The 16,706-nt window shown below is 38.9% G+C and overlaps 1 protein-coding gene across 1 annotated transcript; it reads left to right on the forward strand.

Annotated features, from left to right (window-relative positions):
* Nucleotides 1-7,446: 7,446 nt before the first annotated feature.
* Nucleotides 7,447-9,996, forward strand: rxfp3 (relaxin family peptide receptor 3). The gene has a single exon (XM_015023393.1). It carries the CDS (start codon nucleotides 8,119-8,121, stop codon nucleotides 9,346-9,348), a length of 1,230 nt encoding a protein of 409 aa, XP_014878879.1. The 5' UTR covers nucleotides 7,447-8,118; the 3' UTR covers nucleotides 9,349-9,996.
* The last annotated feature ends 6,710 nt before the right edge of the window (nucleotides 9,997-16,706 follow it).

Below are 16,706 nucleotides of genomic sequence, written 5' to 3' on the forward strand. Positions count from 1 at the left end.
ATGCAGTGACTCATAGAGGGAGAATTATAAACCGTTCTAGTTTGTTTGTAGTTTGCATAGAGGCCACTGGAGGTCAGCAGTCTACCGCAGCCTTTCAAAGGTCTCAGCACTGACGGTGTTTCAAAAGTTCCCTTCTGAAGTATGAGTTTACATGAATAAACTATTTTTCTTTTTTTTTTTTACTTAAACACGTTGAACTTTATCGCACAAAAACACTTCTTTCAACTTATACTTTTATAAACTTAACACAAAATTGCCCAAATTAATCTCGTAGGGGAGAATATTTTATTTTATGCAAAGATGTATTTCAGTCATCTATTGTTACAATCTTAAAATACACAACATAAAATCAGTCCTTCAAAGGTTCCTATATTATAAAGAAACCTTTGAAAGAAATCGTTAAAGATGGAGTTCTTCTTTTCCATATAGAGCTCTTGAAATGCCCGACACTTCTTCTTTTACCCTCTGCTTGCTCACTTTCCTTAGTTTCAAGGAGCAAACAACAGTAACAGGATTTGGGAACATGTCTTGGGAAAGAGCAAAGGAGCCCAGGAAGTCTGGCTGCTCAGAAGAAAAACATGACAAAACTGAAGATAATCCTGGACTTTTTAACTATACAGTGTTTTGAGCAAACACTTTACTGAACACAACATCAAAACACATTAACGAAGGGAATGGTTTCTTTGGTATAGTTGACTAGAACGTGAAATGTTAAAACCAGTGTTTTTCTGCTGAACCCATCCTTCCCATTGTCATACGCAGTTCAATTTTAACAGGACGTCTGCTATTCATTTCCATTTGTCGATGGGGGGGTCCTCCTGTGACTATGTGTTCCTGATTACTGTTTAAATAACTATTTAGTTTCCCATAAGTGTTTTTTTTCTCATATAGAAGCTGCAGTGAGCTTTTGATGTATGAGTCATTACCTCTCCTAATTTGTATATTTGCATCCAGGGCAATAGCGATGGTTTTGATATTGCTTTTGCCAGACGTAGCCGTAGGAAGCATGACAACTTTCCTACCACCTAAATTCCTGCTTTGTGCAAAGCGGACATCTCACAGAGCTTTAAAGAAGTCTGATCTGTATTCAGTGAAGATGATGCAGCATCTATTAATCTTCCTCCTTAAATTGATCCGGCCGTCCTCCAGAGAAAGCCTTTAAAAGTTGAAGGATCAGGAAACAATTACCCTAAGAGCAGGTATCTGTGGCTGGAAGCGATGGAGGTGATACTAAAGAGATGTCTCCGGTCACAGAGCATTTCCCGGATTTCCCCCCTTCCTGGTAATCTTTGCAGACTGCTCTCGGAATAAAGGCAAAGGGCAAATGTTTGACTAAAGAACATTAGCCCGGTGACTGAGATTTTCTTTTCTTCAACTTTGATCCTTTACAAATAGAAAAAAGGATTTTGCCTTTGCTGATTTTTGTTGTTGTAATGCAAAGGATTTGGTGTCCATGGCTTTACCCTGTCTTCTCAAATGGAACTAGGAAGAATGTTGGAAAACACTTTCTATAAACATTATACAAGAACTTTAATAAACATATGGTCCAAAAAAGATGTCTCCTTTGATTACAGCTCCTATAATGTAAGTAACTTTCCAGTTTTATCCCACATAATACTGCTTTTTGCATTTATTACCATTTCTAATTGGCTTCTCAGAACCTCCAAGGACAACTTAAATCATGTTATGATAAAATAAAAAAAAAAAAGCCAGAACAACTGATGAAGCTATAAAACTCCAACACATGGTGACTTACTTGTCTTGTTTCAGTAGCATGAGTTAAAAACAGACAGGATCATCAGATCAAGCAACACCTACGTCTTAGCTAACCCAGCATGCCATCAGACATGAACAGCAGAAAATGTGTTAATAAGAAGCAGAAAACATTCCTGACAGAAATATTTTATCATGCATTTTCATTATAACGACGTGGGGTTGTTCCAAGAGATTTAAAGTAAACATAAAAAAATCATAATAAGTAATTATGTACTTAATTAAATGTTTTAGCATCTTAGCATCTCTTTATTCAACAAAATCAGTTTTTCACCAGTATTCATTTGATACCAGTTTTGACCCTTTTTCCCTCATTTGGCTTATATACAAAGATATCATTGAATCTTCTTGTTGAAACTATTTTTCCAAAGGTTTTCAACAATTCATGCTGAGAGCCGGGTTCAGGTAAAACCATAATAGAGATTGAAGCAGGCCTTTTGAAGTTGATGTTGCAACATCTAGTTGAATGCAACTATTTGACTCAAAATGTTACCCGTCCTCTTAAAGGAAATGGGATAGGAACACAGACGATGCTTAGGCTCAACTCTGTTGTAACTTGGAAACTTCTGGAAAAACAATATATTCTCCGATATCAGATCGATATCAAAATTTGCATCGTCTACATGGAAAACCCGAATGGTTCCTTAGTAAAACTTGTAAGGTCTTTGAACAAAAAGAAGATTCTGTTTGGATACAATGACAAGAACTGAGTTTCAAAGAGGCAAAGTGAGGCAAAAATTAAAAACATAGCTCCAACTGTGGAGCATTGCAAAGGCAGCATCATGCTGAAGGTCAGTTTCAAGCACAGACTAAAATTGTTAGCAGCATGGCTCCATCCTTAACACCTAAAACATGTCTATAAAAACTCTAACTATGCTCAAAAGTGAGGCCTATAAAAAAAACATGACAGATCAGGACATGTTACTGTGGAATATCATCTCTGCCACCTGGAAATTGAGCTGTTAGCAAGTCATTACAGCCATGAAACTGTCATACAGTAACAGTCTTCAGTCAGAGGCCTCTTCAGATTCAATGCGAGACTGACTGCTACCACAGATCCTGTCAGATCCTTCCTGCTCACACTGCATCCACGACGAACCTTTGAAAATACTTCAATTGTATGAGTTACGACCAAATTTAATTTCCCTTTGGAACAAGTAAAATGTTGCTGAACTGAACTGACTGATGATGATGAGTGAAAACATCTGGCTGGAACTGCAAGTCGAGTAAGAGCATGGCAGCACCTCACATTAGCACATCTCAGGAGACTACGTTGTTGATTTTGAAGTCTGTTTGAGATCATTATTTTGTTACCAGAAGCAAAAGCAACTCCCGCCCAATTAACTTTTTTTTTTTTTTTTATAGACCGTGTCATATCCTTCAAGTATTTTAACTCTGTTTGTTTTTCTTTCCTCCACCAGTGATACAGCCCAAGCTCTTCCTGCACCTCAAACTTATGCTGGGATGAGTCCTTACTTTATATTCTGCAACTTTTCTCTCATCAAACATGCTTCAACTAATTCGGAGCAAAAATAATGCATTTTCAACAACACCAGTCCATCATCCTTTGTTGTGAAACTTTAAGCCACATTCATTTTAATTTAAAATCACTGATGCTTGATTTCTAGGTTCACTCAAAAGAGGATTTTCTATAATCATTCCTGAATATTGCCTGCTGCACACCAGAAGAAACATCTTCTTGCATCTCTTGCAGAACGTTTGATTTGCTTTTCTTTCAAGCACACAGCAGTTCCCTCGGGTTTCTTGATCTGCAAAACCTAAATGTAATCCATGCTCTGTTGTAACAAGGAATTGTTTCTATTGAAAGCAGAAGCAATTGTTACCTGAAAAACGAATCCTTACCTTAAAACTAAAATTTCATTTTAGGCCTCACCGTGTTTGCAGAGCTAAATTAATTTTGGGAGAATGACTCAGTTGCTTCAGGGGGCGTCCCGGGCTGCAGTTGTTGAGGCAAGTTTTAAAAGGTGTCAGAGTGTATTGAAGCTGTAGGACATCCATCATCTGGCATTTACTAAGGATTTAGCCTTAGAAAATTAGTTAAGGACAGAGACATTGATAAAAACTTAATTTTTTTTGGTGCTCACAGGGCTCTATGTTTTTACCACCAAAAAGTGTTCAGAAGAGAAAGATTTTGGTTAGAGTTTTAAAACCCTGCACAAAGTTACATTGAGGTTTGTGTCTAGCATTTTCTCTGTTACTTCATTGTCTGGCCTTCTAGGAAGCTTCTGTCAAATAATCTATATCCTGCTATTCTAGCATGCCAATCCTTTGTGAGAACTCCTCATGTTTTTATGATACTGCAAACATCATTTTTGGTCTGATATTGGTTTCTAAGTAAAGAAGTAGCTGAGAAAAGCAGAGACGTGAGTCATAATCTTGGATGTATAAGTATCCAGAAAGAGACAAAAGGTGAAGCATATGGCTGCACAGACCTGGTTAATGTTAAATTAGAGCAAAGTCTTTATGTTAAAAGCTTCCATTGAATCAACAACTTATTAAATGGCTTTAGAAGTGTCTGAAAGTACAACATACAGAGGGATAAAAAAGTATTTTCTTTCGTGTTAGATGAAAATGAAGAGTCGGATTCTTGTTTGTTGCTTTCTTCTTAATAAAAAGTTATATGCAGCCCAGTTGTGCAAACATATTCATACACATTTAACCTTTTCAATTGTTGCATGCTACAACCATAATGTTCAATGTATTCATGTCATAGACGTAGCAACACAAGTCTCTGGATGTGCAAAGCTGGATCGGTTTATGCCCCAAATGATTTACACTTATAACTGGAGAGAAATGTTCCAATTCAGTGTGGCTTAGAACAAAAGCACAAAACAGATTTTAGATTTATTTAAAAAAAAAAAAACATGCAAAAAGTGAATACTATTTTCAGACACTGTGAGTGACTTCAATAGGTTGTGAAATCTGAGGATGAAGTGAATAAACATTCAAATTGATTTCTTTGGATGCTTTCAAACAAAATTGAACAAATCAACTTATTTCTGTCTTGCTGTCTACAGGCAGACCCATCATTTCATTTGGTATCTAGTTCAGGGTCAAAGAAACGACAAGAGGAAGGGCACACACTCGAGAGGATAGGGAAAACACAAAAACACACATGAGAAACACACTCTTGGAAGTGCTTGGACAGAAGGAAAGGAGGTGGAAAAAGTGTTGAACAGTGAAGAGTCACCCCCAAAACATTCTTTCTGTCAGACACCACACCCTCCATGCTAACCCAGAGAGATCCACGACATATACTGAGCAGAATGTCAATGGAAATTATGGCTTTTTGGAACTTGTCTTTAAATGTTCAGAAAGTTTTTAGTTCAGGGTTGCTTCGTAGGAAAAAAAAAAAAAAAAAAAAACTTGCTTAAATGTGGACCATCTGTGCTCTTCTGAGGTGGAGGACTTTCACTTCCAAATTATCCCCTGAAGTGTGTTAAAGAGTTGCAGCACTGAGCTGTATCAGTCTGTGCCACTGACTTTAGCAGACACTGTAATGCCTTAAGCCCGGGTTATCAGAGACCGCGCAGGAGAAAGATTAAGGCCAGGCTGTCGCCACAACTGTGTCCCACAGCAAATTTTCAGACAAAATGAGGACGATTGTGTTTTGGCTGATGGATGTGCACTGTGCATTTTTATTGTGAAAGAAATGGAAGACCAAATGATGTTTTCAGATAGTTTCATAAACTGAGAGTCAGGAAAATGTCACCTAAAACCCTCAAATTCATTACTATCAGTCAGCATTAAAACGAAGCGCAAGACTCAGTCAGGAAAGCTATATGCACAGATTACATGACAACGATATTCGTCAGAAAGCTTCATATATATATATATATATATATATATATATATATATATATATATATATATATATATATATATATATATATATATATATATATATATATATATATATGTCCCATCGTTCTAACGATTGGGCAAAAGATCAAAGTTCAGTACGAGCAACTTTTGCTCATGCATATGCAGTCACATCTGCTCAACATCCACTAGTGCCAAACTGTGAATTGTTTAATGAAAGAAAACTTTGTCAGAGTTTATCTACAGACTCCAGAAAGCTGGACTTACAGACACCAGTGTATGTGCGAGTCTCACATTTATCTCCACAGATGTTCCTTTTGTGTCATCAGAAGTCGCCCACTCCATTAGACTTTCTGGAGAAGGATCGTGTTTTCATCAGCTATAGGTCATCACATTTCAGCCTCTTTATCTGTTGCTATGCTGCATGAGAAATCTTACATTAATTTTTCTTTAATATAAAACACAGAAATAAATTGTCAGTGTCCAAGTGGTGTGCTTTTTTATTTTGTCTCAGAAGACAAATATCAGTCATGCCAATCTCGCTGAGCTTTTCTATAAATCCTAGAGAAATCCCAGATGGGACTAATCAATGCTATTGATGCAGGACATGCTAAATTAAAAAAAAAAAAAAAAAGCCCAATCCACCAATGGTGATCTAAAACTCAAGTCTTTACTGCCCAAACAACTGCCATGTTGGTTTGGTTTGAGATCATCATCTGGGCAACAATTATGGCTGCCAAAGAGACTTTTGAACAGCTTATTGATGAAGCTGAATGAATGAAAGTTTCTTCCAGGAACACAGGCGAAATCCAGGACAACACTGAGTAGGGCAGGTATGCTGCAAGTATAAGAAGTAGAATATGGCTCAGAGATTATTTAAATTATGGATGATGCAGTTGGGTTACTGTTTGAGAGTGCTGGAGTTCCAAGGGGGCAAAGGCGACTATACCCACAAAGGCTGAGATCCACAGGTGGTGCTTGTGGGTAATGATTTGTTTGTTCTTTCTTCCAGGAGGAGATGCGAGAGAGAGGTGGTGGAGCACCGGAGGGTGGACAGGCCAGCAAGTAATGGTGGATTATTGGTGAGGGGTCCTGACATAAAGAAGCAGAGGAACAGGCAAGGAGATTCACGGAGATAGAGTAAACGAAAATTGAACTCAAGTAAGAGCAGCACTTCATGACATGTATAAGTATATTGAGTACTGCCGATGTATGGAAAGTATAGAATAAAACTTTTTAGCAACCTTTGCTCTAGTAGATAGAAAAGATGGGGAGGAAAGAGAAAAGAAAGACATGCAGCAAGTGGTCCGAGACTGGGAATCGAACCCACAACAACTGCATCGACCAGTCATACATGTTTATAAATGTCAATATTTACATATTTTGACATGCAAATATGGCAATTTGATTAAATTCTCATGCGTCATTACTTTCCTGCAAAAGCACGGGCCTCTGACTAAAAACCATCTGGCTTACGTCTGGTAAGCCAGACGGCTTACTAGACGTAAGCCATCTGGTGGCTTGGTCTATCAGTCTATCAACCTTTTGACCAAAGGCTGTCCTTTGGTCAAAAGGACTGCCTATTTTTGTAAACAAAAATAAACTTGCGCGTATTGATTAACTTCTCTTCTTTGGAAGAGGGTGGAGGCCTCCACCTCTCTAAACAACAAACGCAGCGGCTTCCATCAAAGATCACGTGTACTGCAAAAAAAAAAAAAAAAAAAAACAAAGCAGGGAGGGGCCAAAAACAAAGAAAACAGAACATCAGACATGAGTACATGACTCCTTCACAGACATTTTGCTGAGCTATAGGAGTTCCCCATTAAAATCTAAAGGATGACACAAATATGTTAAATAAAAAGTAAGATTTATTTTTCTTTCAAGCAGTTCAGGCATACAATCAAAAAACGTCAAAAGTTTCTGCAATCAAGCGCACCTTCTACTTACATTATATAACTGCATGTGCTTCTGTCCGCCTCTTCTTACCTCTGTGTATGTCAGAGAAAGAGAGAGAGGGATAGAGAGAGAGAAAAAAAGAGATGAGGGGGGAGGGAGGATTTCTATTTAAAAGCCAGTGAAATTTCAGCAGTAGCTACTAAATTATCTGAAAAATGCCTTGCCGTGATAACCTTCGATTCTCTGACATATTTATTAGCATGAGATGAAATTTAGGCGGGAGTTGGCTCCCTTGTGTCTCTTAATCAGCACCAAGGACAGCACCAAGTTGCGCCGGAGCGCTGCGTCAGGTCACCTTTTCATAACTGAAGGCTTAGAAAATCTCAGAGCAACAAACACAAGCTGATCCTCAGAACAAGCTCAACAATCTGACAAGAAGCTCTTATTCATTCATTTATTTATTTTCACCTGTTTGTAATTTCATCATTTTAGAGTTTAGACATGTAGCCAGCATGACGCTCACGCCGAGGACTTTATCGTTTCCCAAGTCACGAAGTTGGATCAGAGAATGACTTTACTGAAGATTTTCGGGAATAAAAAAATAAAATGTCTGGGGAATTGACGGACATCAACGGTGAGGTCGGGACTGCTCACGCTGCCTCCGCCAACTTCAGCTGCGTTTCCAATACTTCGAACTGCTCGCGCGCGGACTTCCACATGTCGGACTTCGCTAAAACCGATTTCGTCGGAGACGGCGCCGCTTTTGTCAGGATTACAATCTCTGTGATCTACTCTCTGGTGTGCGCGCTGGGTCTGGTCGGGAACTTGCTGGTTTTGTACCTGATGAAGTCCAAACAGGTGTGGAAGAAATCCTCCATCAACCTGTTCGTAACTAGTTTGGCGGTGACCGACTTCCAGTTCGTTCTGACTTTGCCTTTCTGGGCCGTGGAGAACGCGCTGGACTTCACATGGCCCTTCGGCAAAGCCATGTGTAAGATAGTTTCCTACGTGACGGCGATGAACATGTACGCCAGCGTGTTTTTCCTCACGGCCATGAGTGTGGCGAGGTATTGCTCCCTCGCCTCGGCGCTAAAAGGCAGGCGGCGGCGCACGCGCTGCTGCTCGGCGCGGTGCGTCTCCGTCTTCATCTGGTTCGCCGCCGTCTCCGCCGCCCTGCCGCACGCGGTTTACTCCACCACCGCCACCGTATCCAACGAGGACCTGTGCCTGGTGAAATTCCCGGAGACGAACGGGTCAGCGCAATTTTGGCTCGGACTCTATCACTCCCAGAAAGTGCTGGTGGGCTTCCTGGTGCCTCTGGGAGTCATCTCGGCGTGCTACCTGCTGCTTTTGCGCTTCATCACCTCCAAGAACATTAACACCTCCAGCGCGAAACGACGCGCCAAGGTCACGAGGTCGGTCACCATCGTGGTTTTATCCTTTTTCCTCTGCTGGCTGCCCAACCAGGCGCTCACAGCCTGGGGCATCCTCATAAAACTTAACGCTGTTCACTTCACGTATGAGTACTACACCATGCAGGTGTACGTCTTCCCCGTGTCGGTCTGCCTGGCGCACTCCAACAGCTGCCTGAACCCCATCCTGTACTGTCTGATGCGGCGGGAGTTCAGAAAAGCGCTCAAAAACCTTTTCTGGCGCATGACCTCTCCGACTGTAACCACCATCAGGCCGATCACAGCCACCACGAAGCCAGAGATGGACGAGCAGGGACACCCGCTGGTGCCGGCCAACGCGCCACCGGTGCCCGACATGGTGTTCTTTCCTCCTGGGGCGGTGATTTACAATGACCGGCGTGACCTGCCGCAAAACAGCACATAGTCTAACCACGCCAGGGATAGTTTAAGGTACGCGGGAAGCTGTTGATGTGTATGTAGTTACTGCAAAGCCAAAATGTTCCACTAAAAAGGCGAGAGGAACTCGAACAGCTGGGGTCAGTTTTGGATACTGGCCACATGGCTCTCCACCCAGAGGTGTATACCCTTGGGGGCAGCAAAATTAACTCTTGAGGATGTTCTTGCATCACTGGCACATCCGTACTCACAAGTACCACAGTTAATAAATCAATGCTTTTACAGAGGACTATATCTCAAAATATAATTTCAAAAGTCTCTGTTCATCGTAGAACTTTGATCATTCTGTGTCTTAGATTTGAACAAGAGGAATGAACAGCATTTCATATGTGTCTGCTATGATATGTGTGTTATTGTCTTATGTTTGTTTGTTTGTTTTGATATGTAAAAAATAAGTAAAAAAGAAAAAAAAAACAAAGAGTTAAATGTGAAAGTAAAGTGCATCATCAGCATGTGGCAGAATTGCTTTCACTTTTCCTACTGATATTTATTATTGAACACTATTATGTAAAAATGAATCAACTGATTGTCACAATTTGAGGATGAAGAAAGCCATAATGGAGGACTGGTATTAGTTAACACTGAAGAAAAGAAACAAAAACAAAACAAAACAAAATAAAACATGGATAGCCTTTAAAAAGAGGCCTGGTAATTTCCTCTGAACCGCACCACTGAAACACCCAGTCATGTGCACTTCTTTACAGGAAAATAAGGTAACAGGTTAAAAACAAAAATTAAAATTAAAAACCCAAAACCATTTAGTGCCTGAAAGAAAACTCCCAAAACTTTCAAATCTATTCTTTTGTAAATGGAGAAGGAACGCAGTAATTTAAGATCTGGTGTTCATCTCATAAAAACAGGCATTCCTATGAAGCTCCTTTGTCAAATTAAAATTACCTTTTGGGAAATAAATTGATCTAATACTTTTCATTTTTTCAACGTTTCAGTAATAAAATGTTTTTTTTAATTTTTTTTTATTGGTCGGATGTAATATTCCAATCTTGTAAGAAATTAAATGTGTTTTTGTAACCTTTAAGCGTAAAATCGTTGTAGTTATTAGAAATAAAGTCTTAAAAGTATCAGTCTGTGTGTAATTCCTCTATGTGAAGTGAATTACATAGAGGAATCACTTAATTCACTAAGTGAAGAAACTTAATTCACTTAGTGAATTAAGTTTCTGAAATAGAGAAACTTTTCAATAATATTGTAATTTTTTGAGGTGGACCTGTAGAATGAAACATTTTGTTGACTTCAGGCAGGACTCTGGCAACATTTTGGATCAGCTGCAGAAAGCATTGCAATAATTTATCCTATCCAAAATAAAATGATGTGACAAAAAACATCACGGTAAATGGTACAGTAAATGGCTTTTATAGCACTTAATCAAGTCCAGAGGACTCCAAAGCACTTCACAGAAGTTTTTCAGATAAAGGAAAAAGTATTAAAAAACAAAACATTCATATTATTTTCTGAACATAAGGGTACTTACTTTTGAATTATGATGAGGTAACATGCAGCTCGTGAAATAATCTACTTTGAATCCAGAAGTACTTTACAGTAGATCTTGTTTATTCTCGTCCATTCATCAAAAAGGGATTGGTGTCTCTTAATAAACCGCAGGCAGCCTGTTCACCACCGACAAAATGCTTTGCTCCAGATGCCAGTTTTCCACATTAGTGAAATACACACAAATCCTTGAACGCATTTATGTTCTCCGTTAGGGGACAGTAATGGACCATTTCACTGTTCATATTCGACAGAAACCCCCATCCATCCATCCATCCATCCATCCATCCATCCATCCATCCATCCATCCATCCATCCATCCATCCATCCATCCATCCATTTTCTTTACGCCCTTGTCCCTTAGTGGGGCCGGGAGGGGTGGCTGGTGCCTATCTCCAGCTAACATTTCAGGCGAGAGGCGGGGTACACCCTGGACAGGTCGCCAGTCTGTCGCAGGGCAACACAGAGACACACAGGTCAAACAACCATGCACACACACACTCACCGCCCAGACTCAGCGTTGCTCAATTTTAAAAGTAAAACTCATTTTAAAAGTGAAACTCATTTTATTTTTGTTCTTCTCCTGCTGTGAGTAGTTTGTACGCCAAAACAATCAAAGCACAAAATAGAAATAAAAAATCTCAGTAATTACTTTGCACCTAGTAGTAAACTAAACGCATCATTCATTTTAAGCAGCTGGAAGTTGAAGAGAAAAATTTGTGCAAGCTATTCTAACTTGAACTAATTGGAGTTGGAAGCTTTGATGTGGTTGTTGAATGATGCATCTTGGGTGCAAATGGGCTTAAACATACGTATTATTGTAACACAGAAAGAGCATTTCATTTGTCAGTAAAAATACCTTTGAGATCATATCAAATTACAACCACAAACTGCAACATATTTTATTAGGGTCTTATTTGACAGATCAACACAAAGTAGTTCTGCACTGTGATGTGTCAAATAAAAATATTAAAAGTGTGGCAGGCATTTGTACTTAATCCATTCACTGCAACACCCCCAAACATAATGCAGAGAAAACTGACAAAAACAGACAGAAATATTTTAGAAATGCTGGAAAATATATAAGCTTCCACCTGTGTAAAAGACTGGTGTTGATGCCATGTTCTTTTTATTTGAGATGCCCAAAAATATTTTCCATTGTATTAAAGTACAAAGGAAAATAGCAATATGTTACTATATTAATTTTTTTTCTTAATTTAAAATATCCCATAATATGGATTTCCATAGGGCTGAATAGCCATCCACAAAAACAAAGTGACCCACATTCTGCTCCTCTTCAACTAGTCTACAAAGTAGCAAATCATTAAGAAAAAATGAAAATGTACTGCAGCTCCAAATGTCTGGAGATGGAAATAACTGCACAGTGACTGCAAATGCAAAAAAAACAGAAGAAAAAAAAAAAAAGAAAAAACCTAGCAAAAATCATGAATGCAGATAATTCACAAAATGAAGAGTTTTGTTTTTCACCCCCAACTCTTCATTCACAAGGATAGATGAAGGCAGTACCCTACTAACATATTTTTGCAAAACAAATTAAGTCTTTCACTTCTTTACATTCTGCTAACACTGTATAAAACACAAGCACATTATTTAATATTGGATCTTAATTCTTACTTTTGGGGTAAGTTCGACAATGAGGAAAACATTTTCTTCTCCTCCTCCTCCTCCTCCGCTGATGATAAAGCCACCATGCCATAAACACATTATGTTCTTTCCTTTTCAGATAAAAAGCTGATGTGATTCCATTTTTACAGCTCATTTGTTAATAATAAAGACCACATGTCGCTGAACACATCTTCCTGGACAAACACAGGGAGGCTCATCAATCTGGGCTCACTTCTGAGAACACAGCTTCCAACCAGAGGGTCAATGAAATACACATTCAAACAAGCAGCAACAACAGCAGTTATTTTTATTGTCGCTCTGCATCAGAAAACCATTTGACAAACAGGATGCATGCACACATAAAAATAAAAATCACTTTAAATGCCACACACACACACACACACACACACACAAACAAAAAAGGTCTTTAAAATGCTGGTCGTTGCTACTGACTTTTGCAAAAATGTCAATAATTTGAAATGTTTATTTCAGGTCAGTTATTTTTATGTTTAACCAGGAGTCCAAACACATGGTGGCTGAGTCATAAGGCAGTGTTAAAAGCTTCCAAGAGGGTGGTTTTCTGCACAAATATACTTGGCTTTGGCTTGTTTAAGCCTCTTAGACCTGGACCTCATCCTTGTTGGAAATAAGGTTAGCCTAATCAGGATGCCAACCCAGACCAGTTAGCTGGAAACCTGAGCTTATTGAGTTGGCAGCGACCGATACAGAAGTCCGGATGGTGACTCACACCAAGCAGGTGCAGCTGAGAGACCATTTCCTTAGTTAAAGAAAACGGAGAGTGAAAAGCAACGGGAGGTTGTATCTGCTGAATCACACACAAAACGGAGAGCTGGTTTGCTATGGGGAAATGTTTATTGGAAAACTATGAGGCACAAACGAGACAGATGAGTTTGTTCATGAACACGCGGCGAGTGGAAGTCGGAGATGAGTCTTAATCGTCGATGATGACTGCAGCTGATGAACAACAGGCGACATCACAGTGAAAACCACAGCCTGAAATCAAACAGGGGAGACAGGAGGAGAAGCATGTGGTTCGGAGAATGAGCGCTCTCCAAGTCCAAACAGGCCATTTGAAGCAATTCAAACAAATCACTGCTTTTTAGGTTCCCTCTCGTCCTTTAGTTGTCTAAACAACCCTTAAATCTGAACGGTTTCTGACTCTGACAGCACGCGTCCTTTCGGGAGACGAATGTGAAAACACTTCTCCAAAATCAAACCCCACAGACCCCTAATATTACTCGGAGAACCCCAGGCATTGATTATTATGCACAAAAAAAAAGTCACAGTTGTTCATCAAAATTACACATTTTTGACATGTCCAATGAGTGTGATGACTCAAAGCTTTGAAATGACTTAAATCTAGCTCAAAACTTACAACTGTGACAGAGTAATCTGTTACCATGCAAATCGTTCCACTTCCATCCTCCGCCTGCAGCATAGGCATGGAAGTACCTACGTCTAACTCAGCGGAAAAATGTTAAAATCACTCCATGATTCACAATTGGAAATCTGAGATGGAAAGAAGAGTAAAACACGCACACACAGTCATGTGCCACAACTAAAATCAACAGTTACATTTGCTAGGAAGAGGTTTCTTATGAAGCGTAAATAAGGTTTTCATTTCTTAAGAGGGGACGGTGACCTTGTTCAGGACCCCATGCCATTTGCTACCTGCCACTAAATAGTTACTGACCCAGAGTGGCTGAACGAGTTGATGGAAAGGAAATTGGCAGACAATGTGAACTCTACGTTTCCCACCAAGCTTGTCTCATTTCTCTTGGCTGCTAAGGGGAGTCGAGCGGATGAGACATCTTCTGTTGAGTTGATCAGGAGAACCAACAGTAAGTGTTTTACTTTCCCAGGAAAGTTGTGGACTACAACTTCCAGAAACACAGGAGAATTCTCAAGTGAAGGAACAGGGTCAGTCACTGTACCTGCAACCAAATAAATAATCTGGCAACATGGAGGTTTTATTAAAAACTGAAATTGACATTTTCTAGGACACATCTAACCCTGCAATACTACGATTTAATAATCCAAACCTGTACTATTCATCTGCAGGCTTGGCATACCACACAAACTCATAATTTAACTCAAATTCAAAAATACTTCATTGACCGCAAAGTGAAATCAAATGTCATAACTCATTAATTGGAGAAAATGATTAGAATTATCTTTAAATCACTTCATATTCATGAATAGTACCATTTACAGAACATTTAAACATTTTGCTAACAAAACAAAAAGCTTGATTGAAACTGTTTTCTTAACTACCATTTTCATCATATGTAAATGTATTTAGGTCTTGCAACACTGCAGTTTCTGGAAGTCAACTCTCCAACCTGCAACTGTACGTAAACTTTCTAAGACAGTCAGAAAATGCAGCAATCCACCAAGCTCCATCGAAGCCTTGAGGGCATACGTCTTAACCCTGTTAATGCTCACACTGCTGTAAATGTCCTCTCTGTTGGATTTAATTCTAACCACGTTACGAAATTTGCTGACAGCACAACAGTTATTGATCCTGTGAGAGAGGTAAAGCAGAGCAGTGAACCCACCGCTGAGGATCAGATAGTCAGATAGATAGTCTTTTAATCAACTGGAAGTTCGGAACTCTTCGTTCTTCACCACTCATCATTGGTTAGAGTAAAGGACAGATTAATTTGTCTGCAACCATAACTTCAGAAGTAAACATCATAGCCTCTGGCTACATAACAGCCTCAGATCCAGCTGCAGACTAGTGAAGGCAGATATTTAGGGGAGATTTCACTCTATATTTTTTATTTATTTATTTATTTTTTTTTACATATTTTATACATATAAGCATATTGGAACTCATTCTCCCACTCCAAAATAATGTACCGCCTAAGGATTTGATTTGTGATCTGAAATTGTCTTCAGACTATTCCTAATCCCAATCCCAACAAGAATAATCTTATTCTTGTGGCTAAACTAAGAACAAGACTAAATTTAATTAATCTAAAAGTGAAATGTTTCAATGTGATGTTTGATTGTCTGAAAAAAAGTTTGGTAAACATTTTTTAAAGAATAAGAAAATACATTTGTTTTTACAATTGCTTAATGTGGTTAAACCAATGGGTCCTTGTTCCATAAGGTTTTGCAACTATATAAATTTGAATGAGCTGAGGTCCAGATTGTGACAGCATAAACTCTCCACTGGTCACTCTAAGACCACCCAACTTATCTGCACCCTGCCATTAAAAGGTGTAAGCAAACTCAAGACAGACAGCTTCAATAAGCTTCTGCTTCCACCGATCAGTCAGCAAAAATAAGCAGAAATTGTACTGCAGAAGATTACAGGCCGGAGTACCCTTAGACAGTGAGCTGATGTGTAACGTTTTTCCTCTTTCTTAGACATTTTTTGTGGCACTAGAGGCCTTTACTCACAGTAATCAGACAGAAAATGTACAGAAAGAAAGGAGAAGACGTCTAACAAAAGTCCTAATGTCTGGTTGGTTGTGTCAAGCTCAAGGAATTATTACAACAACACAAAACAAGCTTCAGGACAGTATCTTGACAAAAAGTTTGATGTTAGAAAGAAAACAGCAACAGCAAAACCACTGTTCCTGGACAGTGGATAGATATTAGGATTAGGGGTGCACAATCAGCAGTATTCCGCATTACTAAGATGCAAAACATACTTTCTTTTGTGATGACTCTGCATCTTCTTTTTCCAAGTTTAAGGATTAACTCTCCTTTTCAGAATTTAATTTCAGTCCTCCATGGGTACTGCTAGGCCTCAAACATATGAACAACAAAACAAAGAAGCTTTATTTATTTATTAAAACAGCACCATTAAGTTTATTTTAATGGTGTTTATTTTATGTTTTCTTTATATTAGTTAATAAAGAAAACAAAAAAAATGCAGCCTATGAAAAACATGACTGAGGCAGATTATTTTTTTATCAGAGAATAGGTCAAGATCTCAGTTTGACTTAGTTTCAAGGATCCAGCATGTCGAGGCGAGTAAATCTTCATCAGCACAAACATCATAGGGTAGATTGATATACACCGTCATTCAGCCATTTACTAGCATTCTTATGCTGTCCTTTTATAGGCTATTAGGTTATATGTTTACATATTTCCACGGCAACACAGCAAGTCAACATTCACACTGTTTGTGTAGCAGAGTTAATTTTATTTATTTTATTT

Source organism: Poecilia latipinna, unplaced genomic scaffold (genome assembly GCF_001443285.1).
Source record: "Poecilia latipinna isolate Pla-1442-1.1 unplaced genomic scaffold, P_latipinna-1.0 Scaffold3299, whole genome shotgun sequence".
NCBI lineage: Eukaryota > Metazoa > Chordata > Actinopteri > Cyprinodontiformes > Poeciliidae > Poecilia > Poecilia latipinna.

What these genes read in the sequence shown, in the direction of transcription:
- rxfp3 (XM_015023393.1), top strand. Translation starts at nt 8,119, where the DNA reads ATGTCTGGGGAATTGACGGACATCAACGGTGAGGTCGGGACTGCTCAC.